At 44.4% G+C, this 27845-nt stretch overlaps 1 protein-coding gene across 3 annotated transcripts; it reads right to left on the bottom strand.

Moving 5' to 3' along the window:
* Window positions 1-268: 268 nt before the first annotated feature.
* ZNF217 (zinc finger protein 217) lies at window positions 269-27795 on the bottom strand. Of its 3 annotated transcripts, none has more exons than XM_058850612.1 (6): window positions 27728-27795; window positions 12069-13873; window positions 9889-10014; window positions 7477-9057; window positions 2550-2673; window positions 269-1420 (listed from the first exon to the last, which is right to left on the bottom strand). In XM_058850612.1, exons 2-5 carry the CDS (start codon window positions 13465-13467, stop codon window positions 2564-2566), a joined length of 3216 nt encoding a protein of 1071 aa, XP_058706595.1. In that variant the 5' UTR covers window positions 13468-13873; window positions 27728-27795; the 3' UTR covers window positions 269-1420; window positions 2550-2563. The 3 variants fall into 3 exon arrangements, with proteins under 3 accessions (XP_058706595.1, XP_058706594.1, XP_058706596.1); XM_058850611.1 differs by lacking the exon at window positions 27728-27795 and adding an exon at window positions 27051-27188; XM_058850613.1 differs by lacking the exon at window positions 27728-27795 and adding an exon at window positions 26672-26846.
* Between the last annotated feature and the right edge of the window lie 50 nt (window positions 27796-27845).

Consider the following 27845-nt stretch of genomic DNA (forward strand, 5'->3'; position numbering starts at 1 on the left):
TTCATTCCATTGCCAGCTTGTGGAGACATTAAAAACCAGTCCCATTTACAGGAACTAAGACAACTGGAACATCTCAAGTTGCATAATGAAAAAACAAGAGTTTCTAGGTTTTGCTATTTTACATTTGCTGTAGGAGGGAAGAGAGAAAAATGAACAGTGCAAAATATTTAATTGTTTTGTTTTTACTAAAATATATGGAAGTCAAAGCCAGCTACAGAAGGAATTAACTCTTAACTACAACTTCATGAGAAGAAACGAGGAAGGCAAGTCAAAATATGCAACAGTTCTGCTTTACTGGCTGGTAACTGGCCATCTTCCCTTTACAAGAATTAAACTGCATGTGCATTAGAAAAAACTCTTGTTGTCTTCACAAAAAAATAAAAGGAGATATTCTCCCATCTACAGGTTATTTCTCACACATTTTAAACACCCAGTGGATGCTAAAAGTTGACATCAAGAAGCTTCCAAGCACAGTCAAGTAGACTCCATCACAGCCACATCCCTTTTGAAGTCTGGAGAACCCAAATTCGTATTTCAAGGCTGCTGTTTGAGACTTTACAGCTTTGGACAAAGGTGCAAAGAAGTTTTTTTTTTTCTCTAAATGTGACTGTGTGGAGCTTAGTACAGAACCAAACATTTGAAACATGGAGATTATTATTGTTTCTCAAGCAAGTCCCAGGGATTTTCTGTCTGGATGGTGGCAGAGGTGTTTTTAAGAGGCTTCTCTGAAAAACAGCAACCAATGCCAAGAGAAGAATCCAAGCACATTTCAGGAAATCCAAAATGTCAAGTATTGCCTCATGCTTGCATTTAAAAAGATGCTGGAAAGAGCCCCAGAGAAGCAGAGCCCTCCAGCATGTCCTGGTCCTCACCCAGCCAAGGCAGATCAATGTCAGCACCGTTGCTTTAATGTTCACAACATTTATAAACAGGACAGTTTCAGACAGTTTATTTGGAACTTGTTTTAAAAAACTAACATAGTTCAACAGGAAAAAAAACAACAGATGAGAAACTTTCACTTATGAAAAAGGAGCATTACGCCAACAGGATTTTCAACTTCAGTATTTACAGTTTACCTGAGGTGCAACGATATATATTCTTTCCAAGAGAAACTCTTCAGCAGCGCTCAAGTATGTAAAAATAGAACTCCTACCTAATATTTGGTCAATTAATTCTAATGAAAAATACTCAAAAGTCAAGGTCAAGATATACATTCTCCACACACCTTCATAACCCAACTGTTTAGACTACTTTGTATGGCTATTTGGTACAAAATGTTAAAAGAACCAATATTATAAAACTGTAGTGTTTCTATATACAGTACAATCACAGCTTAGTTCAGTAGCTTTCACCATTTTCTCTTCCTCAGGGGATGAACTGCAGCTATAACTCCATGGAATATGCACTTGTGTCCTTAGACCTGGGAGGGAGAAAAGAAGAATAAATATTAAGTTTGTGGTATACAGCTCTAAAATAGTACAGCAGAGTTTTTGTTGTGAGGAGTGTCTTTATAACAAAGGGAATTCCTTCCACATCTTTGCTAAAGAATTGATCCTGCCATGGAAGTCTGGATTGCCAGAATGGCAAATGAAGTCTGCTTTGGAAGATACTCAGCCCCAAGAAGAATTTCAGGCATTAAATCAAGTTAACAACACAACCAGACACATCTCTGCTTAGTAGGGGGACAATAACAGCAGTAAGATTAGAAGAATACCAAGAAATAAAAGTGTTTTAAAAGCTGTCAACTCAATGTTAGACAGCTCTGCTCCCAAAACCCTTCCATAAAACCATGTGTGCTGGCCCAGGTGCTACAGCATCCCAGAAATACTCCCTAAGTATTCCCCTTAAGAGGGAAATGATCTGTAGCTCTGGGTTGGAAAAAGGCAAACAGAGCTATTTATTTGCTACAGAGCACTCTGTGCTGAGCAGTGAAGGGTGCTCAGGTCTCAGAGCCAGCTGCAGCACTGAGATCAGCTCAGCACCAGGGTACAGCTCTCACTTGACCTCCTTCCCCAGGAGAGCACAGCCCTGTGCTGAACACAGGGAAAACTCTCTGGAATAGCCTCTGGATGATGAGGAGAAGCTGCCAGGAGCTGTCAGGAAGGGCTCCCTCCCCTCAGGACTCACCCAGAGCTGTGGTTTGAGGAGCCCTGAGGGCTCAGCAGGAGCAGGGTCTGCATCACAAGCCCCAGGACCCAGAGCTGTGTCACTTCTGCTTCTCCACCCTCAAGGACTGACTGAGCCTCAACTCCCTGACCTCCACTGAACACTCCCCACTGCAATTATAACTAATTAATATATTTCTCTAGGGTTACCCTCCCGTTCCTCCTCAGAAAGGAGCATCCTGTACCTATCAAACAAACATTACCAGCACTCCAAAGCAGCAGTGCTGCCCCACCAGCAGCTGGGGGTTTTACAGGAGGAGGCAGCAATGTTTATCTTTTCAGGCTCAGACTTTCACAAGCTCCCCCCACGCTGTGCAGGAACCTTTGATGCCACCAGCACCTCACAAAGCATTTAAGAACAATTAGCTCAGGAGGTTTGTTTACCGTTCTTGAGTGATTCAGTTCTTCTTGTCACTGGGTCTGAAGGGTGTGTTCCCCACGAAGGGCTCATAACTTCTCTTCTGCAGCAGATTGCTGGGTAAGTGTTGGTATGACACTGATCTCCTTCCTGGAAAAAAAAAGTCGTTTAAGGCAGTTAGCATTATTTCCTGCTCCTCTCACTCCACATCAGCATCCAGAATCCAAAATGCCTTGACAAATCATCTCACAATTGGGCCTCAAAAATATAGATATTCCTATCAAATGAAATTCAGGATCCAGAATAAATACAAGGAGAATGAAAAAATAATGTAACAACTTTGTGATAAGTTTTATCCAAGTGATGTCCAGTTCCAGGTTTCACTCATTTTATTTTCAGGAAAGAAATGTCTTTGCTTAACTCATCCCACAGCAGAGGCCTCACCTAAGGAGGTGTAAATGCTGCACCCTTAATGCCTAATTAAATTCTTCCACTCGTTTGAAAACTGAATTTTTCAATGAGTATTTGAGAGGGAAACTGGGAATACTCATTGCTGCCATCATGGAATACATGGAACTGGTGACACTTTGGAGAGTGTCAGTACACATTTACTTGCAGACCTTTGTAAAGCAATTTTCGGTCTAGTATACAGGTAGTTTCATGTTTATCTGAGACCATTAATTCAGATTTATAGATGTGAAATCAATGCCAGTTCCATACTAAGTCTTACTAGCTTAGGCAAGCAGTCAAAAACACTTCATAAAATTAAGGCAAAAAGTCCAGAATCATTACTCCCACAGGATCCAAAAAGCCCAACTGCCATCCATATTCCATGAAAGCTTCCAGTGCAGCATTGGAAAAAAACTCTCGAGCTTTAATTAAATTAAAATGGCACAGCTAAATTAATATTTCAACAGAACCCACGGAGCCATTGGAGTGTGTCACGAGCAATTGTCTTTAATTTGCAGCCTCTGCCAAATCAATCAGCCAACAGGTTATCCTTGATAACATGTTGCCATTGCAAAGGAAACTAATTTGAGAATAACACAAACTGAGTGGTTTCAGAATGTTTCTGTCTCTTCAGGGCAACACGGGATGGCAAAGCTTACAAGCAATAAGGGAAGGCATCATGCTTTAATCAAGTTTGCCAAGTGGAACATATTCTCCTGACAACTCGATCCAGCATTTAACATGCGACAGAACATGTTCGGGGCACCTCCAGGATGTTGCCACAAGGCACACGGGCCCTTAGAAAAAGGTTTTGACATCGTGGTTTATAAAATCAGCAGGGTTCAGGCAAAGACAGGGCAGAAAAAGCTGCAGGTCTGCACCTGCATGGCCCTGCAGATGGTACCACACAACACTGCTCCCAGGAGTTGAAGAGAAACTGTTGTGTTTCAGATTTTTAACGAAAAACAAAAAGAATTTAAAGAAACTTTTATCTTTGCTCTCCACCCACAATAAAATTCTAACACTGAGAGGCTGCTTGGCTGTTACCTTTACCCTTCTCAACAACTATCAAGGTTTGGGTTGGGTACTTGTAAGAAAATTGTTTGAAAAAGTAAGAAATTAACCTTACAGACCCACATCTTCCTGCCCAGGGCTCTTAGGGGAGTTGCTACAAAAACCCAGCAGAGGGGGGTTTGTTTCACCAGTCTTTCCAATGGAAGGAACAGCCAGAAAAAGTTGCTTTTCTCGACCTGAGCCAGCACGGGGTAATGAACAATGAAATCCTCATTTCCATGACAACAATGCTGTCAAATTAGCTGCAGCCACAGTTGTGAGAGCTCTAAATAACAAAAACCAGTGAGAAGCTCTTGACTGCAGGGCAGCATCTCCAGGCTGGCACCAAGGAAGAGGAAGCAAAGCACGGTGATTTCTCTGGCACAGGTGGAGCTTCCCAAACAAAAGCAGGTGGATTCCAGTGAAGTCAGTGTTTAAAAGCAGCTGCTCCTTCAGCAGGCTGCCCTGGCTCCATCCCTGCACACCTCACTGAGCCCTCTCTGCAGCTCATCCTCTCCCATCACCAGGAATCAAAGCTCACAGCAGCTCCTGTGCTCGTGGCCAGCCCTGTGCACAGCCCAGTGGCCACTCTGCATTTCTAGAGCAGCTCCTGTGCTCGTGGCCAGCCCTGCACAGAGCCCAGTGGCCACTCTGCATTTCTAGAGCAGCTCCTGTGCTCGTGGCCAGCCCTGCACAGAGCCCAGTGGCCACTCTGCATTTCTAGAGCAGCTCCTGTGCTCCTGGCCAGCCCTGCACAGAGCCCAGTGGCCACTCTGCATTTCTAGAGCAGCTCCTGTGCTCCTGGCCAGCCCTGTGCAGAGCCCAGTGGCCACTCTGCATTTCTAGAGCAGCTCCTGTGCTCCTGGCCAGCCCTGCACAGAGCCCAGTGGCCACTCTGCATTTCTAGAGCAGCTCCTGTGCTCCTGGCCAGCCCTGTGCAGAGCCCAGTGGCCACTCTGCATTTCTAGAGCAGCTCCTGTGCTCCTGGCCAGCCCTGCACAGAGCCCAGTGGCCACTCTGCATTTCTCACAGCAGCTCCTGTGCTCGTGGCCAGCCCTGCACAGAGCCCAGTGGCCACTCTGCATTTCTCACAGCAGCTCCTGTGCTCCTGGCCAGCCCTGTGCAGAGCCCAGTGGCCACTCTGCATTTCTAGAGCAGCTCCTGTGCTCGTGGCCAGCCCTGCACAGAGCCCAGTGGCCACTCTGCATTTCTAGAGCAGCTCCTGTGCTCGTGGCCAGCCCTGTGCAGAGCCCAGTGGCCACTCTGCATTTCTCACAGCAGCTCCTGTGCTCGTGGCCAGCCCTGTGCAGAGCCCAGTGGCCACTCTGCATTTCTCACAGCAGCTCCTGTGCTCCTGGCCAGCCCTGTGCACAGCCCAGTGGCCACTGCATTTCTAGAGCAGCTCCTGTGCTTGTGGCCAGCCCTGTGCAGAGCCCAGTGGCCACTCTGCATTTCTAGAGCAGCTCCTGTGCTCCTGGCCAGCCCTGCACAGAGCCCAGTGGCCACTCTGCATTTCTAGAGCAGCTCCTGTGCTCGTGGCCAGCCCTGCACAGAGCCCAGTGGCCACTCTGCATTTCTAGAGCAGCTCCTGTGCTCCTGGCCAGCCCTGTGCAGAGCCCAGTGGCCACTCTGCATTTCTCACAGCAGCTCCTGTGCTCGTGGCCAGCCCTGTGCAGAGCCCAGTGGCCACTCTGCATTTCTAGAGCAGCTCCTGTGCTCCTGGCCAGCGCTGCACAGAGCCCAGTGGCCACTCTGCATTTCTCAGAGCAGCTCCTGTGCTCCTGGCCAGCCCTGCACAGAGCTCAGTGGCCACTCTGCATTTCTAGAGCAGCTCCTGTGCTCCTGGCCAGCCCTGTGCAGGGCCCAGTGGCCACTCTGCATTTCTAGAGCAGCTCCTGTGCTCCTGGCCAGCCCTGTGCAGGGCCCAGTGGCCACTCTGCATTTCTAGAGCAGCTCCTGTGCTCGTGGCCAGCCCTGCACAGAGCTCAGTGGCCACTCTGCATTTCTAGAACTGCTCCTGTGCTTGTGGCCAGCCCTGCACAGAGCCCAGTGGCCACTCTGCATTTCTAGAGCAGCTCCTGTGCTCGTGGCCAGCCCTGTGCAGAGCCCAGTGGCCACTCTGCATTTCTAGAGCAGCTCAGGGTACACAGACACAGCTCTGCACAGAACCAGCAGTGATGAGCCCCATTCCCACACCCCTCCAGTGACTCAGCTGTGCTGCTTCTCCTCCTCCTCCACTCCCTGCCCAGCCTGGGCACACAGCTCTGACACTTCCCCTCACCTTTCCCCATAACCCACTAGGCGAGCCTGCATAATTATATAGAAATATAAATTACCTACATGTGATACATTTTTTGAAGCCCACAACTTTAAAACAAGCAAACAAAAACCAGAACAGAATGAGCCAATATGGTTTTTTTTGCCTCATAACTAAATATGAATTCAGTATTTGCAGTCTGCTCTGACCTGAGGGAACACACCCCTGTGCTTGTTACCATCCCAGACTACTTCAGAGGAACAACTTTACTGCTTCCAGAGGATGGGAGCATTCAGAGTTCAGAAACTTCACAGACTTTAAGACTACACAGCTAACACAGCCTATCCATTTTTATAATGGGATCTTCGTCTCAAAATTCAAAGTCCTGTATTTGTAGCTAAGTCCATGCTGATCTCAGCTTCAAGTCATAAATACCACCTTCTACAAATAGTCAGACAACTGCTTAAACATCACCCAGCACCTTTTAATCTTGGCCTCCTGCTGACTTTTTGAAAATGTTGACCAAGGACAAAACAAAAAGCAAGTATTTTGTAAGTACCAGAGAGCTCCCAGTACATCACAAATCATTTATCTCTGCTAGGCCCAGAAGTTTCCACAGAGCATTACTACACCATAATTAGAATAGCAGAGATCTGTTGTCTTGATTTAACAAAGTATTCTGTTCCTACTGAAAGTTAAACACTAAAAAAAAAAACATTGAAGAGCAGAAGATTTAAATCAGTTTTATGATACAATACATCCTTTTCTGCTCTTGAAGGGAACAATTGTCCATGGCAGCTTTTTTTTTTTTCCCCCAGAAAGTTTTATTAATATTCCAGATGGCCCAAGATTTCTGGCACATTAAGCCAAAAGGCTCATTCCATATCCTGGATTAGTCAACATGTCTGGAGCTGTCTGATGAGCAAACAATACATGTTTGCCATCAGAAACCCATGGCAGAAGGGGGAACTTGAGGAACTTCAGTTCCCTCTTTAAAATTCAGCCCTTCCACACATATTTCCCCAAGCCAGGAGTCTGCTGAACCTGGATTTTAAGTTTAAAATCCAAGCACTGACTGGACTTGGTGAAATGCTAAGTACAGCTGTATTTTCCATGTCTCAAGGTGGGCACACATTTATTTATTATATCCCATTCCCCTCTGGGTGTGTAAGAGGAGGAAAGAGGGATTGTACCTTCTCCTGTTGAGCTGGTGACTTGGCCATTGCTAGATCCACAAGAACCATAAAGTGATCCAGAGCTGTATGGCTCGTAAGGTTTGAGAGCAGTCAATGCATTGGGAGGATCAACATCATCTGCACTGAGGAGCCCTTGTTTGGTTGGCAGAACAGAGGATGTGGCTTTGGGGCGAGGGTATTCCTGAGGTAGCAGATTTGCATATCTGTTTGCAACACGAAATCTGCTCATTTCGTATCTCCTGTAATTAGCCAGAGGAGAGTCCAGGTGCTCCACAGCTACCAGAGAGGGTTTCATCCGCTTGGAAGAGGTTTCTCCATAGTCCAGAGTTGCATTGCTCCCGGATTTACTGCAGAGATAGTCTCTCCCTCGGTGGCAAGCCCAGCCAGGTTCACCGAGGTGAGACTCCAGAACCCCATTCATGCTGCTGTTGATCAGACCAGACTGAGTCACTGGGGCACCCAGAGCTTTGATTTTTGATTCAGATCTTTTTACTCTGTCCAGTACTGGAGAGATACTGGAACTGGAGTGCACTTCTTGCTGAGGTTGTCTGTAGTTGTTTGCCTGAGCTCCAATATTACTCTGCTGTTTATGAAACTTGAGGTTACTCGGGGCTGTACTGCCTGACTCGCTCACGGAGAAGAGAGGGGCTTTGTTCTGTGGAGGGGCACATTGCTTGGCTTTCCCTGCCTGCAGTGGTTTTTGCTGTGGGTTTGTGGAAGCCTTGTTTTTGTTGGGATGGAGAGGCAGAGGAGGCACATCCTTGCCCAGCAGGGCCGGGGGGCAGCCTGTGCGCCGGGCCTTGGCCACGGCCTTGCTCCTGTAGCCGTTCTTGTTCACGGTGTCAGGGTTGTACTTGTGCATCAGCCTCTGGTGCATCATGAGGACCTCGGGGTAAAATGTCCTGTAGGTGCAGAAGGGACAGGTGCTGGGGGCCAGCAGGCCTCTGCTTGCAACCACTGAGCATTCCTGGGAAGTTTTACTGGATAAGTCCAAGGGCTGCTCATGGCAGTCCACGACAGGTCTGCGTTTGTAGTTCTCAGTGCATTCTTGCATATTGTTCACATTTTTCCCACCAATAAAAGCACAGATATACTGGACATCATCTTCCTCTGATGCCACAGAAGCCTTTCTCTCTCTTTTAGGCTGAGCTTCCTTGGTTTCCTTCTCAGCCTTTAATTTTTCTGGGTAAGGAGCGGGCACGCTCTCAGGTATTTGATTCAAACCGCTACAAACAGAACCTTTGTTCGATTCCCTGGAATTGTTCTTTACTTTTAAAAAGACTGTGCTGCCTATTGCATTGCTCAAGGACAGAACTTCCTTTTGCTGCTTGGCAGGTGGGCAGCTCTCAGCATCTTTGGCACCATCAAAAAGCCTCTTCAGATTTTTGGTTTCTGGAGCAGCATCAGCAGCCAGTGACAGCGCTGTCTCCTGACCCCGCAGGGAACCTTTGCTGTCACCCTTCCCATCAGCGGCGCCGTCACCGTGCCTGTCCTTGTGGTGTCTCTCTAAATGATACCTCAGGGAAGTTTTCTGGGCTGCTGCATACTCACAGAATTCACATTTGTACGGCTTTTCACCTGCAACACAGATTCATCAGTAAATAAGTCTGACATTTTAAATAAGTCTGACATTTGAAGTCTTAATCATGAACGCAATACTGTGGACTCTCAAACATTAAAATTGATTTTTCTCTCTGCCTCCACACACTCCTAAGTCGCAAACTCATCTCAAACATTTAAACAACAGTATCTTAATGCTTTTACCAACTACAGTGACATCTTCTGGCTGGGCTGGGATATTTCCACTGGCTACAGATGGAGATGGGAGCTGACAACACGTTTGGCAGAGATAAGCAAGGAGTGGAACTCTGGGTCAACCCCAACGAGTTGCAGCCCTTGATCACCCCAGAGGTGTCCTATTCCCAACACAAACAGGACAGCTCAGCTGGAAGAGAGCTGCTTCCCAAGAACACACAGGCAGGAGTAGGGTGGGTTTGTCTGGCTATGCAAAACAAGGAGCCGAGTTGAAAAAGAGACTCAGCTCTTCCCCAGGTAGCAGCAGCTGGCAGACAACCAACTTAACACTTGAGAAATTGGCTGGTTTTTAAATTAAAACCCAACCCTAAACTTTTGCTACACTGCCTAAACTAGAAAAAATTACAGCTTTAAAATATATGGTTTTAACAATACTTAATGTAATTAGCATTTTTCAAAAATATTTCTTCTCATTTAAATAACTTAAATTTTAATTGCAATTATTTAATTTTGTTTAGAATTAGTGAAAACTTTGTTCTTAAGATCAGTAATTTTGAAGGCAGATTCTGTTTTTCATAAGCAAAATCAAACATTTTACCCAAGTGGATTCAGCAGATTTCCCTCCCCAGCCCACAAGGTGTAGCCCCCATTTACCTGTATGAGTTCTGAGATGAATATTGAGGTAATAATTGGAGCGAAAATACTTTCCACAGTAGCTGCATTCTCTGGAGGTTCCAAGGGTTTTAACTTTTGTTCTTTCCAAACTGTCTTCATTTTTATCTGAGAGAGAAAATACAGGCATATTATGAAGAGCAAATGCAAATTTGCAGTCTTGTTTAAAACAGCAACTGTCTTTTTTAATGACAAACATAAAATGATGAACTGCTGTCAAATTCTGCACTCTGCAGGTAACTTCTGCTCTGTTTTGCTGCACTCAGAGTAACAAGAACACAACAGTTAAAAAGGTTTCTGTCCAGAACACTGTGGTTTGTGACTGACCAAGGGGCCCAGAGAACAACCAAGATGCAAAACAAGATTCAAAGAATAAAAAAAAAATTCTCTTTATTGACCCACAGGACCTTGATGGAGAATGGCCCATCTCAAACAGGTTATAAACTGTACTGTTCTATTAAAGGGGAGGCTTGAATTAGTGTGAGTGGGATGATTCAGACTAAAAATGTGCTCTGTGCACAACAGCCAAACACAGAGAGGTGAGGAAGGAAGGTAAATGCACCTTTTCTTTTGAATTAATTCTAACAATGGTATTATTCATGTGCTAATCAATGGAGTGTCTGCAGAGAGACACTCCTTAGATTTGATGAGGAATATTTCCCTGTATTAACACGGAGTGAGGAAGTGCCAGGAGGTCCCGATGGGTGCCCCGGATATTCCAGGAACAAATGCAGGGATGATGAAGCGGTTCCACTCCAGTGCAGAGGCAGGAGGTGCCACAGGAGGGCGGCAGGGACAGAGGAATGGCACAGAATTCACCCAAAACCCACCAGCAGCCACAGCGACTGCAGCTCCCACTGAAAATCCAGACAGCTCCACTCATACCCAAGGCAAGGCTGACTGCAAACCTTGGGAGGAAGGAGACCTTTGGCAGGACTAAGAAGTCGGATATATAATAGACTTTAAAAAGCTCTTGGAGGTTCCTGCCTGTTGGAAAGTTTCTCTCCTGGAAATGCCGCGCATGGCTCAGCCCTGGTGAGTTAAACAAACAGCTCGTGTCTCCAGAGGTGTGACTCAGCAGCTCACACCAAAATCTGCTCTGCTTTACGATAAGGCACTGAGAAACAAAATAAGCAGCTTCACATTAGGTCATCATTTCGTTCCTTTGTTCCTGCAGGCAAAAGAAAGGGCTGCACATTACCAGAAATGGCGAAGTCAGCCCTGTGTGGGTGCCAGGACATTCTGTACGTCGTGTCTTGCCCTGAGATTATGCAAGTGTCTGTTCTTTAAAGCCGGCTGGGAGCATGTCACACAGAGAACAGGAGATTAGCTGCGAGACTTTCTGCCAGGCCTTTTGTCCCCTGACTTGCAATCTTTTTCAATTAAGGAATCATTCAGTATCACTTGCTTTTCCAAGACACTGTGACATGCAGAATTAATCCAGGGTAATGTACAGATGGAGCCCATCCATGCTGTCAGCAATCCTTCCAGGCAGAGGAGTTAAATATACACCTTTCTCACAGACAGGTCCACATTTTAACAGCCTGTGTCCTTACACAAATGTTTCAAACATGTTGGTTCTGACATTTAGGCTTTCAAATTACTGTTCGAAACAAACACTGAACTTGTAGTTAGACAGAAAAAAGTTCTAAACTATTCTTTATTTCCAAGAGTGTCAAAAAACTGCTGGTGTCCAGCACTGAACATTTTTTTGCCTTACAAGATAAAGGGGGGGGGGGGGGGAAGTGAAACTGCAATTATTTGTTATAAAATACTCTTTGTAAAAACATGCACTGGATGACAAGGGCTATGGAACACCCCAAAGCATCCAGTAAAGTTAGAGATAAGGGGTGAGTAAACAGTGATTTTTTTCTGATTGTTAAACTCGTTATGAAATCTACTTCAGTGACTCCAGTAACTGCAAGAAGCCCCAACACAACTTCAAAGACCTCAAAATGGCAGCATCCAAACCTTCCTTACCCTCTCATTTTCCTCTGCTCCCTTTCCCCCACCATAACGCTCCCTATCTAGTTTTTTTAACATTTCCTATCACATTCTGAAAAGATAACAGAAAAGCACCACGCATTCTTTGGCTCTAATGAGTTCCTAAACAACTCTCAGTAACAGCCACTTCAAACTGAAGTGCTCCCAGTGCTACTCACCTAAATTAATTGTTTCTGGAAGCCCATCTTCAGAGCCATCCTCAGAGCCTCCTTCCATCCTCTCTGCTGCCCCGTTCTCCTCCAGGTTCGCAATGATATCGGCACAGTAGGTCCTGGCAGCAGTGGAAGTCTCTCCATCACCCCGCCGGTCCCTCTTGTGCACCCTGGAGTGAAGGACCAGCTGGTGGTATGTCCTGAAGGCTTTCCCACACTCGGAGCAGTGGGTTGGCTTCTCTTTGTTCTGGGATGATTTAGAATCCATCTCCATAGAAGGCACTTCACCAGCGGGATGTTTCAGTTTGTCCTGGGTTAAGCTACCATTCCCTGCAAAACCGCTGTTTTTATTTACCTTTGACTTCCCTGTCGTTTCAGCCTGGCTACCTTTATTTGCATTCCAAATTTCACAGAGTTCTTCTTTATCTGAAGATGACTCATCGTTGTCTGTACTTCCTTCTTGTCCCGGTTCTTTAATCTGCCCGTGGCCAACTGCAATTTTACCTTTGGTAGCCAGCTGCCACGCTTGATACGTGGTGAAAGGATCCAGCTCAGCGATCCACTTGGCAAGTTTCTGCAGTTTGTCCTTTTCCGGAACGGAATTTGGTCTCAAGTTCAAGAATTGGAAAAATTCTTGGTTTTGAGATGTTTCTTCTGCATTGACTTCAGCAGTCACTTGGGGGCTTTCACCGTTGGGAACTGATTCTTTGGTGTGCACTTTACTGTGCTCAATTAGAGTCTCTTTATTGTGAAATAGGAAACCACAAACCATACAAATTTTGTAAGGTGACGTTACATTTTCAGTTACGTGCTCCTGCACCACCTCATTTATTGTTATGGGGCCTTCAGAACCTTGTTGGTGCTTGTTTCTAGAACCAGGTTTTCCAGTGTGCGTTCTCATATGATTTTTGAGGAACCACGGCTCTTTAAATCTTCGCCCACAAACATTACACCAATACGTGAAAGAATCTTTATGCTTTTTCATGTGTGCTTCAATGTCAAAAGCTTTATCAAACGTTTGCCCACAAACTTTACAGCTGAGCTCTTCGCTGTCCTGCTCGTTGCTCGGTGAAGGTGAGCTGGTTCTTACCTGACATTTATCCAGAGGACTGAGATACTCTGCCTCCACCCTGAGCACGGCGGGCTCGCACAGCGTGGGCCTGTGCTGAGTCAGCACGTGCTTCCCCAGCTCCTCGGGGTGCTTGAAAGTCTCGTCACAGAACATGCAGTCCAGGGGCATGCAGCCCTCGGCCTGCAGCAGGAACTTCTCCTGCAGGCTTTTGTAGGAGATGGTGTTTGTTCCTTTTATCGTCATGGAGGCATCGCTGGTCTCCATCTGGGCGCCCACGGCGCTGGCGATTCCCTCGGGTCCGTCCATGTATGCCAGGAGAGGCTGCGTGGGCATCTTTCCTCCCTTCTGCTCCCTTTTACATCTCTTAATGGCAGCCTGCACTTCTCTGGGGGTGCTCCCTGATCACAGTAAGGACACTTGTGGAGTTCTCCAACATGTGCTTACAAGTCTGCTCAGCTGGAAAACCTCTGCCAGGAAAATTATTTTTTAATTTATTTTTTTTTCCACCAGCAAAAAATTGGTTCTTCTTCAGCTTTATGTGCTTCCACACATCCCAGCAAATGTATCCGAAGGGTCACTTGGCAACGGGATGAGGTTTTTTTGAATTGTTTCTTCAGATTTTTCAAGTCTACAGATACAGTCAGTTGCACTTAGCTTTGTTGCACAAACATTTCAAATGATTGCATTGGGTAAAATACACTCAAGGCCAAGTTCAGTGCCACAAAGAACTCCCCAGCACCTGGAAAAGAGAGAAAAGAGTTAGTCAGACCTTTCAAAAGAGAAGTATTGTCTCTCAAATAATGAAAATATTAGGGCTGAGAACCATCAAATGCTTTAGAACAAAGTATATTTTTAAGAGCCAACAAGAGATAGGTAGAAAGCACCTGGGTCACTTTTCTACCAGCCACAGTTGAAACGCTTTGGTTTTGAACATCCCTCTGTTTCCAACTGTTATTTCTTTGCAAGACTTTGTCTGTCCCTTCTAAACCTGTTCTCATCCGTTATATAAAGCTGCTGAAACCGTATTTCAGTGCACTCCTGAATTCATAACAAACGCAGCAGCCCAAGTAACCTTTCCTTGAACCTGTAAAACCACAGCAGAACTTCACTTGTTTGTCCTCCTGTTAAGCAAATTTATTTTTTTTTAAGACCAGACAGCTTGGAATCAGCTTTTCTAGTTCTGGTACATAGGAAGTGTCAGCACAAATCTTTGTAGTAAGAACCATTCACCCACTACTCAAAGCTTTCCCTATCACCCACAAATTTACCATGTCTGCGACAATTTTGGGCTGGTACAATAAGAGCATCTCAAAATTTTGTATGAAGTAATGATACTGCTTCTTGAACAGTGGTTTAGCATTTAAATCATCCAAGAGGCCAACTGTTACATTATAAAAACAAAATTCTTCTACTTTCAAAGTGGCACAACACAAAAATGATTTATTATTTATACTCACAAAGGAAGGTTTAAGATTCTACAAGATTAAAAAGGGTTATTATATAGTTAATCACTACTCAAATTTAAATCTCTAAGTTTGCTGAGCTATAATGTCTGCTAGCAGCAACTCTTGGGCCACCACTTTGGGCTGATAAGTTACAGTTTTGTGAAGTTCAGAACTCCAGTTGATGAAATTTCTGGTTAAAGGAAAAGTCTAGCAAACTAATACAAGACTAATATAAACTGCAGAAGAATCATTCTGAGGCATTTCCAAATAAAGTAATAACTAATGAAAAGAATTCATTCAAAATCTGACTCAAACTTTGGCAAATTATTTCCTACGAGCCAGCTGGCCAGTGACCACATGACTTGAATTAATATGCCCCAAAACACATTATGCTCTATAACTCAGAGCAGAAAACAGCATGGACACAGTTGGGCTTTAAAATTCACCTCGATTTCCACCTCTGCCTTGCTTTTATATGGGAAAAAAATGAAGCATTGTTTTTCATTTGACCCAAAGAGAGGACAACAATTCAACCACTGCCCTGCAATAGTTCAGGCTGTCAGGTTTCCACAATAAAGATGGGATTATCAGTTGACTCTCAGCTATTTCTGATCAGAGCTGGTTGGACAGAAAAAGCAAGTCCTGAGCCATTAAATCTTGCAGCATTTCAGTAGAAATCAGCCCAGGCAAGAGAAGCAGCTGGGGAAGGAAACCTCAGCACACACTGGCAGCAGTCATGGATCCAACATCTCAAACACTTCATCCGCTTCCTGCAGCCTTGCCCTCAGAACACTCCTCGCCTTTAATTTGAAAAGTCAGCACCTCCTTTCCCATCATGCAGACCACAAGATCCTGGGGCCTAATGAACATGGGTAAAAATAGAAAATAAAATAGAAAATAAAACACCACCACACCAGAATGCCAGGAACAGGAGAAAATTATTGTTGCCAGCTGCTTGTCTTTCATTTTTTTTCCTCTTTCTCCAAAGCTTAAAGTCTTCTCACTGCCCAGTCCTCTAACCCAGGTTTACACAATCAGCACAATATCAAGAATTTTCTGGGTTTTTTTTATCCAAATTTGTTTCAGCCCTGGGCCAAAGACTTATCCCAGGTTAAACACAAATGCAGGATCTTGCAGGGTATGGTGGAATGTAAGAAGGAACAAATCACTGCTGATGGCGACAGAAGCTGGATTTTCTGCAGCCAAAGTCTCTTTCCTAACTCTGCCCTTTATCCCCATTTTCAGTTTTATCACTGCCATGATTAACACTTCCTCTCTGCAGAATGACTCAAAAATCTCCTGTAACAGGCAGGTTCAGGCTGTGGGGTGACACTTCTGCTTCTACTGCAGCCTTTGCCTTTCTCCCTTCCCCACTCAGCTCAGACCTTCCCTCACTCCCAGGTGAAGGAGCCAGAACCAAAGTTTGAAGCTCAAATATTCAAAAAAACTTTTTCCCTTTTGTAAAACATCAGGAAAAAAAACCATATCAAAGGCTGCTGGTTAGGTTGTTTTATACTTCATGTTTCAACATGCCTTTTTGGTCTATTTCTACTGGAGTTTTAAGAGGTATTTTTTACCTGACATGCTACAGCAAAGCTCAGTGAGTATCTGCCTGAAAATAACTTAAGCTTCAAATTTAAAAAAAAAAAAAATCCAGGCAAGATTAAAAAAGTGGAACAAACTTAAGAGTTGAGTGCATTTGCTTTCAGAGCCATAGGGCAGTACTCTGAAGGAAGAAGTGTAAAAATCATGCTAGAGAGAGGCCAGAGGCATTTCTGGGGCATGAAGGCAGATCCGAAGGGCAGTGCCTGGAGTCCCACAAAGTGAACTGCTGGGATTCATCAGCCACTACTTCCTTGCTGATGTCTACAAACAGAAAAAGCCAATTAAGGTTTGTTACGCTCCCACTTTGTGGCACTACAACAAATACACACCAGAGCAGCAAGATTTGAGTCACTGGAGAAAGGAAACGGATGAGAAGCAGCAAAATCCATCCTCAGTGTCCTGTCCTTTGGGGCATTCTGGGGTGAGGTGAGGGACAAGAGAGCCCCTTCTAACATGGGCCACCCCACAGGGCCCTACCCAAACCCAGCCTAGGATAAAATCAACACTGTGACAGCCACAGCTCCAGGATTTTTCAGAACTTAAGTGACAGGCAAAAGATCACAGCTAGGGGAGGCCTCAGGTTGGTCACTGATGGGTGAAAAATCCACCTCAGTCAATCAATAACATTTTCTCTGGTAAGTCTTTGGAACCAGGGCTGACACCTCAGCTGTCTGACAAACAAAACCTGTCCTCACAACCACACAAATACAGCGTGTACAACCAGCACCTGAGTCATGAGAGGCCTTCAACAGGAGCTTGGGCCAATTTTGGTGGCTATCAATAGGTCTGAAGCCCAGTGGAGGCTTCATCAGAGCACTGTGAACCCTCCACCAAGCTGTGCTGGCTGCTCAGCGCTCTCACTGCTGTTCAGAGAGACTCAGAGCAGTTCTAAGAAGCAGCCACAGCTCATCCTCTAGGCAGCACTGCAAACAGAGCAAGATATTCCAGTTTCAGGAATCTGCAATGCCTCTCTGCAGCTCTTGCTCTTGGATACACAGGAGAGAGCACCTACAGACTGGGAAAAAAACCTGCAGGTAGCATTTCTGAAGGAAAGTGCAGATATAACTAGACAGGAATGTATTTAAACTGAGAAGAAGAGAGAATACAAGTATTGGAGTCAGGAGTTGAGGCAGAAAGCTCTGGTCTTATTCTGTATCTGGTGATTGTAACTCCACTCTGATTAGATCCATGGCTTTTACAAGCAGGCAGGATTTTATACTCTCGCTGTTCAGACAAGCCAACACATGCCAGAACTACAACCCAAATATCCCCACCAGGATTTTACCCATTAGTAACAAACCCTTCTTCCTACTGAAGATAACATGCCTTGGGTTTGAGGACCAAAAACGCTGATTAATTACATTCCTGTTATCCAATACCCTGTAGGCAGCAGGAAAACTGTCCAGAGTTGTCTCAGTTCTGTTGCTTCCTTGGAAAAGTGGACAACCTGCAACACTGTGACTGTGGCTAAAGGTTTGTGCAGGAGCTCAACAAATAAAACACAGTACCTCTGCTGCTTCTGCCTTCTTTCACTTTCAGAAGACAAAAGGACACAGCAGTATCAGAGATACTGAATAAAGGAACAGAACAAAACAGGAAATCCTTCCTTCCAACAGCTGAAAAGCGATAAACTCGCTACAGATGAACTCAAAGTTGGAAATAAAGAATGACTGATCCCCCTCACAAAGCAAGTCAAGAAATGCCATTTGTGCCTTCCCTGCCCATCTGTGAAGCCCTCCTGCCCCTCCTGCCCAGCCCAGAGCCCGCAGGTTCAGCTCCCAGGGGAGGGAACAGGGCAGGAGGCACCTGCACAGCTCCCCTGGACTTCTCCTGCACTGACCCATCCAGAAGTGATCAATTTGTCTCAGTTCCAGGGTGCCACCTACTGCACTTGATGCAGCTAGAAATATATTTCAGCTGAGAAAAAAGAATAAAACTACTGGAGAAGAAGTTTTAGCCTCAGCATTTAGCAAACTTCAGTTCACAAGTGAGTCATCCCTGGCTGAGTATTTCAGCAGGTTCCCAGCGATACCCATTATATTTATAAACACCACAAAACACCCATAAAGATTCCACTGGACAGATGAGAACACTTTGTTTTCATTGCACTTGCCACACAACCTAAGAACCACACCAAAACCCTGCTGCATATAAATGGATTATTAAAACAGAAAAGTTTAATTAAGTGCCTGTAGAGAAATTTAATTTATTTTTATTAAATTACACAACCCAAGACAACACATTACAGTCTTGAAGATTTCTTTGGGAAATGACCTATCAGGAGTAATTTTATTGCATTTCTACTTCCTGCATTTCAAAATTTCCATGAATATGTAATAAAAACTCTAGACACACCTTTCAGAGAATAGCAAAGTCTAACCATTGAATTTCCCATTTTAAACACATTATGGAGGCACCGAGAATAAAAGCTGCATGGCAAGTCTCAGGATAAACAACTATTCTTTGCTAATTCTGTGCTGCAAAACTATTGTTAAACTGTTAAAAGCAACATGGAACAATTACAGAAGTTAAAGTAGTTGCTGCAACACTTTCTGAAAAAGAGAAGTGAGAAAACTTGAAGAGTTACAGCCAAATCCAGGACGCTAAAGTTACTTTTCTCCTCTGGCAGATAAAAACTCAGACACAACTACCTCAACAAACTCAGATTCTCAAATTCAAGGCCAGCAGCAAAATTATCACTGCTTAGCTGACCAGCTTCTTCCAGCTGCTGCAAATCAACCACCTTAATTTTTACTGGATCTACTGGACTTGAGAAACTTATATGCAACTCTCATTTCCACTTAAAAAAAACCCCTACAGTTCTGCTCGTGTTTCAAGAAGTTTCAGGATATTAAGAGTCATTTTACATGAACTGTTCTTTCCTCTTGGTGTGTTTATGCCCCAGAACAGATTGCTGGTAAATAGATTTTACACTGCTGATTGCTTATTGGAAATTACAAGTTTAGCACCTTTTTTTGCTTCCAATTTCAAAGATTTACTGTAGTTGTTCCAGTCCTACCTAATGGATAAAACAAACCAGTTAACATCACTTTTAACAACACCTCACTGGGAGCACAAATAAAAGTTACCTTATGTATGTTATCTATTTTATCTGAGCACAGCTGTATTCAGGAGTAACACTGATCAAGGCAGAGCAGCTCATGCATAAATAAATGCAACTTCAAATCCTCAAATAAAACCTGAGCTGAGGCTGAACTTAAACTTATTTAGAACATTTTTTAATATTAATATACATCACTGCATAAAGCTAAGGCAGTTGCACCACACCTACGAAGTTAAGCACAAATAGCAGTCTAAAATAGCTCCTCACAATATTTAGGGCCTCCAGATTTTGGGATACTCTCCAGTGTCCTGGCTGAGCGTGGTGTCTGCACAAGCCATCAGTGACCCCAGCTCCATGCTGGGAGCACTTCTGGTGTACCCTGGCACTCCTAAGCTCCCACACTTAGTCAGAAAGCGAAGCCAAGTGTCATCCTGAGGTCCCCACTCACCAACTGGCCCAAAAGGTGAATCAGATTTCCAAAATCCACGGCGTGAAATTTCGGGTTTGTCTCTGCAGGTAGCAGGGCTCGATGGCAACCGCGGCGCTTCCTCTCTGCGCTTCAGCAGAAACGCGCGCGTGTCACACTTCGGGCCACGAGGGGGTTTCCTCCCCGAGGCAGAAATGCCTCTGCTACCCCCATCTGAGGGAGGGATAGTCCCCAATTTTAGGGAAGATGATGCACTGTTTGCTCCACAGACCATGACCTTATTTCTCAAAGAATACAAGTGTCCATCGCCCACGACTCAAGTGACAACACTGGAAAGTTATAAAGGTCAGCCCAGATAAAACCTGATTTTGCAGACCAGTACAGAAGCCAAGAATTATTCCTCATTACTGGGCATTCTGCTGCTTTCTAGGGAGGGAAAGAGCTACTCCCATCTTTAACAGTAGATCATTTCACACAGCTTCTCAGAGTATTCTGTCAGTGGAGGAGCACGTGAGCGATCCCAGTGCTGCTTCTCATCCACACCGAGCCTTTTATACCAACTGTGCAAGCACAAAACTGTTTTTAATACTTTGTTAACAGTTCAGCCTGATAAAGAACTAACACGAGCACTTGTAAAGGAAATGGAGATTCAGGGGGAGGAAGGGGAGGAAGAGAGTTGTTTGTTTCAGTTGCAGGAAAGATCAAAACGAAGATGTTCAGGTTGAAAAGAGAACATAAAAGATGACCCTAAACTGGAATTTCCACTCCCTCCCATCTGCAAATTTAAGTCCCCCTCGTTAGTCTTCATCCTTCAGGCTTGAAGATTTCAAAGTCATCCTAAACTTAAACTCTTAGGAGGGTTTTCATGGCTTATCCTTTTTATCCTCTCTAAGAGAGACGCTCAGTTACAGTCCCTTCTAACAACACCACAGAGATTTCCAACACAAAGATCCTAAAACAATTCACAAAAACAGAGTGAGACATACACAGACTTCGAGACTTATTATCCAAGCATTTCTGCACACACACTTCAGAAAGATTTTGTGTTGAAAGCCCTTTTGTAGTCAGATAAAACAGACACACATGCGAGTCATTTTCCCCCTGAAGTCTCACAAACAGGATTTTAATCACCAGTGGAAAATAACTCATAGTTAATAATGAACAATATTAGGAAAACTCCCTCCCCCCATCTCAGACATCTATACTAATAAAAACAAAGGATATCCTCTTTCTCTAAAAAACCTTTTCCTGTGGAGTCCCTTTTTCTTGAAGACTATATGTCTACCAGGGTTTTGGCAGAGGATGGATGAGCTGAGTGTGTCTCCTCAGAGAACTGAATGCCTCTTCTATCAAAAGATGTAATTAGGCCTTTTAAAGCAGGGAACGTATAAGCTTGTAGCATTTTGCACATGGTTTTCCTCCACTGAGCAAGAGCAAATATAAAAGAGACTAATTCTTGGCATTATAGGAGGAAGCACTACAAGTATGTATTGACTCTTAAAGTTCAGAAGGACTGCCCAAACTGCCAGATTTTTTTTTCCTTTTTTTCCCTGTGATAGGAGAGAATTTCTCAGGAACTACAAAACCAAAGTGTACTTTAGACAATAGAAGTGGCCAATACCTGTTGTGGAAAAGCTGAAAGACACAAGAATAATCCTATTTTAAATAAGTCTGGGACACATTTCACCACTGCTGTAGGATGATGCAACTTCATTAAATCAAGAAGTTACATGCACTTAAACTGGCAATGACCCCTTACCTTACAAAACAGTTTATTGTTCTCTCCACAGCAGGTAAAGGCTCTCGGTGGAATGAGTGATACATTTTTATTGTTGAGTCAGTCTCACCTTACACAGACTGCCTTGTATGTTTAGTCTTGGTATTCATTTAAAAGAAGGTATTTTCAGAGACCTTAAAAGCAAATTTGACTTTTTTACTTCTTGGCAGAGGGATGCAAGGTCTCTCCAACAGCCACAACTACAAAGAAGTGGTAAATTCAGTTTACCAAATTAGACTTAATTCCTTATTACTCAAGAGTCAGGAGTTCCTCTGCAGCAATTACAGGCAAGCTGCATCCCTTTGGGCACCATAGGTGAATTAACAGGAAAAGAGATTATTTTACTGCTCCTGCATTTGAGAGAAGTGGTCACCTCCAAGGAGCTCCCTTTGTTAAGGCCACCAATGTGCCCTAGTGCTCTCACCTGGCTTCAAGTCTGAATCCAGCTCTTACCCAGCACAGCTCAAACTGCTGCCCCTTGGAAAGAACAGAGCAATATCCGATCCCTGTCCTCTGCAGGGCACTTGGAAGTTGTCACTCTCAAATAAAACCACAATTAGGTGCTTGCAAAAGCCAGTCCTGAAAGATGGAAGAAGATAACAGCGTCCAGGGAAAAGACATTTACTTGTAGTTCAGTCATCCCCTGGAGCAGCATCTGAAGGTACTAAAATAGAAAAGTGATACAAACAGACACATCCAAAAGCTGCCTCCTTTCTCCCATGCAGGTGGGAGATCTTCCAGAGACTGATGGAGACTTTTTAATTCCCCACCTTACATTGCCCCTGCCCGTGGGCTGCAGGGATGTATGTGTGTGATGATGCATCCCACAGCCTGGGCTGCACAGGCCCAAGCTGGCCTGTAAAGCAGAGGCAGCATCAGACCCCAATATCAGACCCCAATTTTACCAGCATCAGAACAAAAAATAAGTTATAAACAAACAGGAAAAGTGAACAGAAATTGAGACTTCTCTGGGCCACCTTTACATCCATTTTCCTTATACTGTACCAACCATCAGGCTTTGGTGCAAATCTAAGCAGATCTAATTTGTTTCTTCCTGAGTACTAAAAATGAGGCTGAGAGAACCCCCAGGATTTCACCCATCCAGTTCTCTACTATCACAATAAAGTGCAAGCACAACACAAAAGGCCTCAGTTTCCCTGATGCAGCTCAATCAAAGGCAAACTGCAGTCCCTTTATTACAGTGAGAAATGCAAGTGTACCTATTGCGCATAAACAAACTCAGACTTTGATACTTTTAGTTACATAAAATCTGCAGCACATAGAAAAGCACCATCCAGTCAATTATTCACTTCTGCTTGGATGGTTTTCTGCTCCAATCTTGAAGTCACCCTGATCTGCATAGATTTCCCTGCATATTCTACCCACATTTCCTCTTGTACTTTCTTTTGAAATCCTCACGGCAGCCTGATAAGCAATTCTATCTCATTGTGTTTCCAAACACGTATGTCACCTATATTTTTAATTTCAAACTCATTTCTCCCAGTATGTACACTCTCCTACTTTGAAACTGCAAAGTCTGCTCTTATCACACTGCTTAAAAAAAATAAGGAGGAAGAATCAAGAGTTCTAGATTTATGATAAGCTATAAAATATGCTCTGACCAAAGTCATATGATTATAACAGTAGAAGTTTTAATATATTTTTCCCATTGACATACACCCACGTTTGGCACAAACAAGCTTCATCAGCAACAAAAGGAGATTATTTAGCAATTTCACTGAAGAAAAAAAAAAAAAGTTGATTTCTAAAACTAAATTATTTCAAGAGAACAACTTTCTGTTTGGAAGCACATAAAAACCTAGGTAAGTTTAGACTGAAAAAGACTTTTTATATCTTAAAATACAACATGTGTTGAGAGTCTTACATAGCTTGGTCATATCCTTTTCCTTACTTTTGTATTCAGTTGCAAATCTCTTGTGGAATGAGTCACATCTCTCTCAAAGCACGCATACAGTAGTCAGCAGAATCCCCTCAGCGCATTCATGCACCAGGAAGAAAAACTTTTTTGTTCCTAAAGTCACCTTAAGAAAGGCTGAGGGGTCATCAGAAATGCCCCAAAGTGGGTTAAAAGTTAAAAGCAATTTGCAAATAATGCAGATATGAGATGTGGGAAGGCTCTGAGGGGGGTTGGAAATGCAGAGTGTCCCCAGTGAGAGCTGAGCTGGCACATGGCAGCCCTGCTGCAACCCAAAGGCTCCCTCCTGCTATATTTAAAGACAATACCTCAACAGTTAAGTATTACAACATTTGAAGTGAGATAAATAAGCATAAGACACAGGCAAATATCCTTGGTTATTTAATCATCCTGAAAGCAGCGTGGAAGTGTGAGGCTGAGTTCAAAGGTCAAACTCTTCTTTCAGCTTCTTGCAAAGAAAAGAAAGCTCAGCCCATTTTACCTTGGGGAAAGGGGGGCTGCTCTTTCCATATGCCAGCATTTCATAACACAGGAAAGAGGGAGTGTATTTACATATACACTGGATGGAATCTTTTCCTAGGACAATGCATTCCAAATCAAGATTCAGGTTAGAAAGAGCTGGGACAACAAAAAGTCCCAAAGAACAAAGGGAAGTTAAAATTTACTTAACGTTTCCCCAGAGCTTCTTAATTGCAAATTCTCAGATTTTTTTTGTAACTAAAAGTTTACTGTAATCGCTGTTTTGAAAGTCTAAGTGAAAGCCACAGTTCCCTTTTAAAATAATTTCCCCCTGATCACAGCAATAACTTAGCACTTTGTATAAAATATGGTATTAATCAATCAGCATAGTTCTAAATGAAAACAGTGGGGCAAGAGGAGATATTTCTGAAGGTTAGAAATAAGTGCTCAAAAAGGAATTTCTGGAGTGTGATCTAATGAAAGGAGAAACCAGAATCAAGTAGCCTTTTGTGTAAGACAGTCTGATAAAAAGGTGCTAAAGTTTATTATCTTCCTCTCTTTCTAGCCCCTACCCTAAATCTTGCTCTCCCCACCCCTCCACCAAAACAAAGCAACACCAAAAAACATTATTCACTTAAAGAGGAAAAGAAAGAAATCCTCTAAGGCAAAGCCTGGAAGCCATTCTCTAAAGACTACTTAATATGAAACTTTGTTTACAAGATACCAATATAGCCTCCTTACCACACTCAAAACCAGAAAACATCCACTTATTTAAAGAAATGCTTTTTCTATTTTGATCAACAAGGACGTCGGTATTCATTTCAATTTTAAATTCGGCCCCAACAGTGCCATAAGAATGTTTTAAACTCATCTATGATATGCACTGTTTGAGAATGTTTAAACAAAGGAAGTAGGAAAAGCCTTAAAATACACAGCAAAACTTAATGGCTTCAATTTTCAAATATATCCTGATTGCAGCATGGCAAAATTATTCTCTTATGCTCACAGTCAGCATTCAGAAAGAATAAGGGCAGTCAGTAGAGTAATTTGTCCCACTGGAAATTCTGTATAAAACATCTACCTAAAATAAACAAGGCTTCGCAGCAAGAATCGTCAGCTGCCATTAAGGACACACCTTAAAGTTCTTACCACACAGTAACTAAACAAGTACAAACTAGTGGCGACTGTTTGCTAGTTTTGTCTTAAAAGTTAATGAGATCAATTCATTGCTCAGTATCAGATCCTCAGATCATTTTCTGCGAAATGCAGCAGACAAACAACCCCCAAAACACGAACATCCAGGCTTTGAGTGGCTGATGTGTTATCAGCAAGCCTGAGCTTCTTGCAAAGGCGAACAGAAATATTCACATTTAAACCTGACACCACGTAATAGTAAAAGGTAAAACGCTGAACTGCTCAGAATCTGGAGCTCTGGTACTGGAAGGCAGCTGTTGTTCCCCTGCCTTTTCTTTTGTTGTGCTTAATCTCATGTCAAGTCATTCAACCAGCTCCAAAGCGATGAAGACATAATTGAACAACCTTAACTAAAAACTGATCTACTGTTCCTCAACTGCCATATATGCTGTTTAAAGATTAAAAAAAGGCTAACTTATGAAAAAGAATCCACAGAATTTCAATCAGCAACTCTGCTGCATGCAGAAGAGTTGCTTGGCTGAAGGCCAAGCCAATCAATAATCACTGTAATAACCACGGTTCTAAAGTTATTTGTTTTTCATATTCACCACCCTGAAAAACTTAAAAGGCAAAACTTGAAAACTCAGATGCTGATTTCAGGAAAAGAGCTGTGAGATCGGAAATCCAAGTATTTTGTTCAGCATGACGAGATTGCTCATTAAAAAAAACACATTGCAGAAAGATCAGTGATCACAAAGCCACATTCCTGCTACAGATCTTAAAATATTGACTCAGTTACAGAACTAGTAAAGGGGAAGAAAAAAAAAACCCTCCTCCACCCTCTCCCTCTTCCCTCCCCCTCTGCCAAAGAATGCAGTTTATCCTACTTATTTGCAACTGTCCTTTTCTATTATCCAAGAAAAGGCTGAAACCTCAGTGTGGACATCCCAAATTAAAGTCTTAGTCGTATTCCCAAACCTCCAGTTAATAAGAGCTCCTAAGAGCAATAAAACATGGCGTTAAAGCATTTGCAAGCCATTGTCATAGCCCTGTGCTCTGCTACCTTTGCAGCCACAGAACCAGCCCCCACCAAGCATGGAAGCGTTGGTCAGCAAGTCAATGCCTGCTATTCAACTTGTAGTTAGGCGTTTTATTCCTGTGTCTTCCAGATCATATCACTCCTGCATTTCACGGCCTAATAAAATGTGAAGAATGATATGCTCCCTTCTCTCCCCCCCCCCTCCCTGCATCTGAAACTGCGTTATTTCCCTCTCTTCTTTTTTCACACATTCTTACAAAAACTTCCCTTTTCACATACTTCTATAACAAAATATTTCACTGCAGCTATACTTCAGTTCCTATTTCTATTTTCGATTTTCACTAGATTCTTCTGCTCCTGCCTCCCCCTCAAACCCACTGGTAGAAACTGATGTAGTTTTAAAGCTTTCAAGGTCATTTCAAAAATGAAAAAAAAAAAATGTTGCCTTAAAAAAAAGAAAACAACCTTTAAACACACAACCCCCCTAAACTCAACCCTTTTCACATTCAAACGCCTTTCATCAGCAGATCAATAACCCAACAGAAAGATTTTTGTTCCCCACCACTTCAAAACTATTACACTTCAATTCAAATACTTACTGGGAGTCACACAGCACATTTTATGGGATGGCTCATTAGAGAACATACAGACCTTACTTTGGGTGCAGGTTTTCTGTGTGGGAGACAAACGAACAAAAAAAGCCTCACACCCCAAAACAGAAAGTCCAGGGGGCATTACGGAACAGGAATGAAATCCAATCTCTGGATATTCTAGAATTTTATTGTCCTCGCCTGGCAACCTCTTTTGTTGCTTACGAAGTCAGTTGAGGCTTATTTATTTATTTTCTAAACTTCCTATTCCCCTTTAAAAAAAAAAAAAAAAAAAAAAAAAAAAGCAACACGATGCTAAAGAAATGATCGGGAAGGCTTTGCTCTTTGAAAGACAAAGGTAAATGAAACAAAAACTGGCAAAACGGATCAATAAACTTTTCATTAACAACCCCCCCCCCTCCGCCCCATGAGCCACTTACTACAAATCCTTCTTCCAGGAACATCTTTGACTCACAAAGAAATAGTCTCTTGTCGCGGCACACCCCCACCCCGGCCGAGAACGGCCCCCGGGCCCGGCGCGGCGCCTCGGGGGGGCCCAGCGACCCCCCAGGTGTGGGATGGCAGCGCGGCCCGTGCGGGGGCGCCAGGGGAGGGGGCGGCGCGGCGGCAGCGCGGGGCCAGCGCCAACTTTGGGGTGGGAGGGAGCTGGGGAAGGGCTCCGGGCTCCGGCCGCCGCCGCCGCCGCTCCGCCCGCCCCGCGCTGGGGAGGGGGCGGCGGGAGGGGCCGCTACCTGCGGCCGCGGGCGGGGCCGGCGCGGCCACACACACCTGGACCTTCCTCCGCCCCCCCGGCCCCGCGCTGCCCTTCCTCCTCCTCCTGTCCCCCACGGCGGCCGGGACAGCGCGGGGACAGGGGGGGCTCTAAAACCCGCTTCAAATCGGGGTGGGGGGAGGGCTGCGCCCCGAACCCTGCAGACATCCCGGCGGCAGCGGCCTCCCCGCGCTCACTCGCACAACCGGCCCCTCACGGCAGAGGCCGCCCGAGGGACGGGGCTGCGCCTGCCGCAGGTGCCCCCGGGGGGGGGGGCGGGGGAAGGTGAGGAGGAGGAGGAGGGGGCCCGGAGCCCCCGGCAGGTGCCCCCCAGCCCTGCCTCACCTGAGCCGAGGCGCCGCGGGGGAGCGGCCGCGCCGCGCTCGGGGCACTGTTTGTAAACGGCTCGGCGGCAGCTGTTGCTCGGGCAGCCCCGGGCCACGCCCCCGGCCCGGCCACGCCC

Source organism: Poecile atricapillus, chromosome 15 (genome assembly GCF_030490865.1).
Source record: "Poecile atricapillus isolate bPoeAtr1 chromosome 15, bPoeAtr1.hap1, whole genome shotgun sequence".
Classification (NCBI taxonomy): domain Eukaryota; kingdom Metazoa; phylum Chordata; class Aves; order Passeriformes; family Paridae; genus Poecile; species Poecile atricapillus.

Bases quoted from the DNA above. Each gene is read 5' to 3' on its own strand.
- ZNF217 (XM_058850612.1), bottom strand. From the start codon at position 13,467: ATGCCCACGCAGCCTCTCCTGGCATACATGGACGGACCCGAGGGAATC. The intron at 10,015-12,068 runs GTGAGTAGCACT...TTTCTCTCTCAG, and splicing joins TCCAGAAACAATTAATTTAG to ATAAAAATGAAGACAGTTTG. The intron at 2,674-7,476 runs GTACAATCCCTC...TTTTTTTTCCAG, and splicing joins CACCAGCTCAACAGGAGAAG to GAAGGAGATCAGTGTCATAC.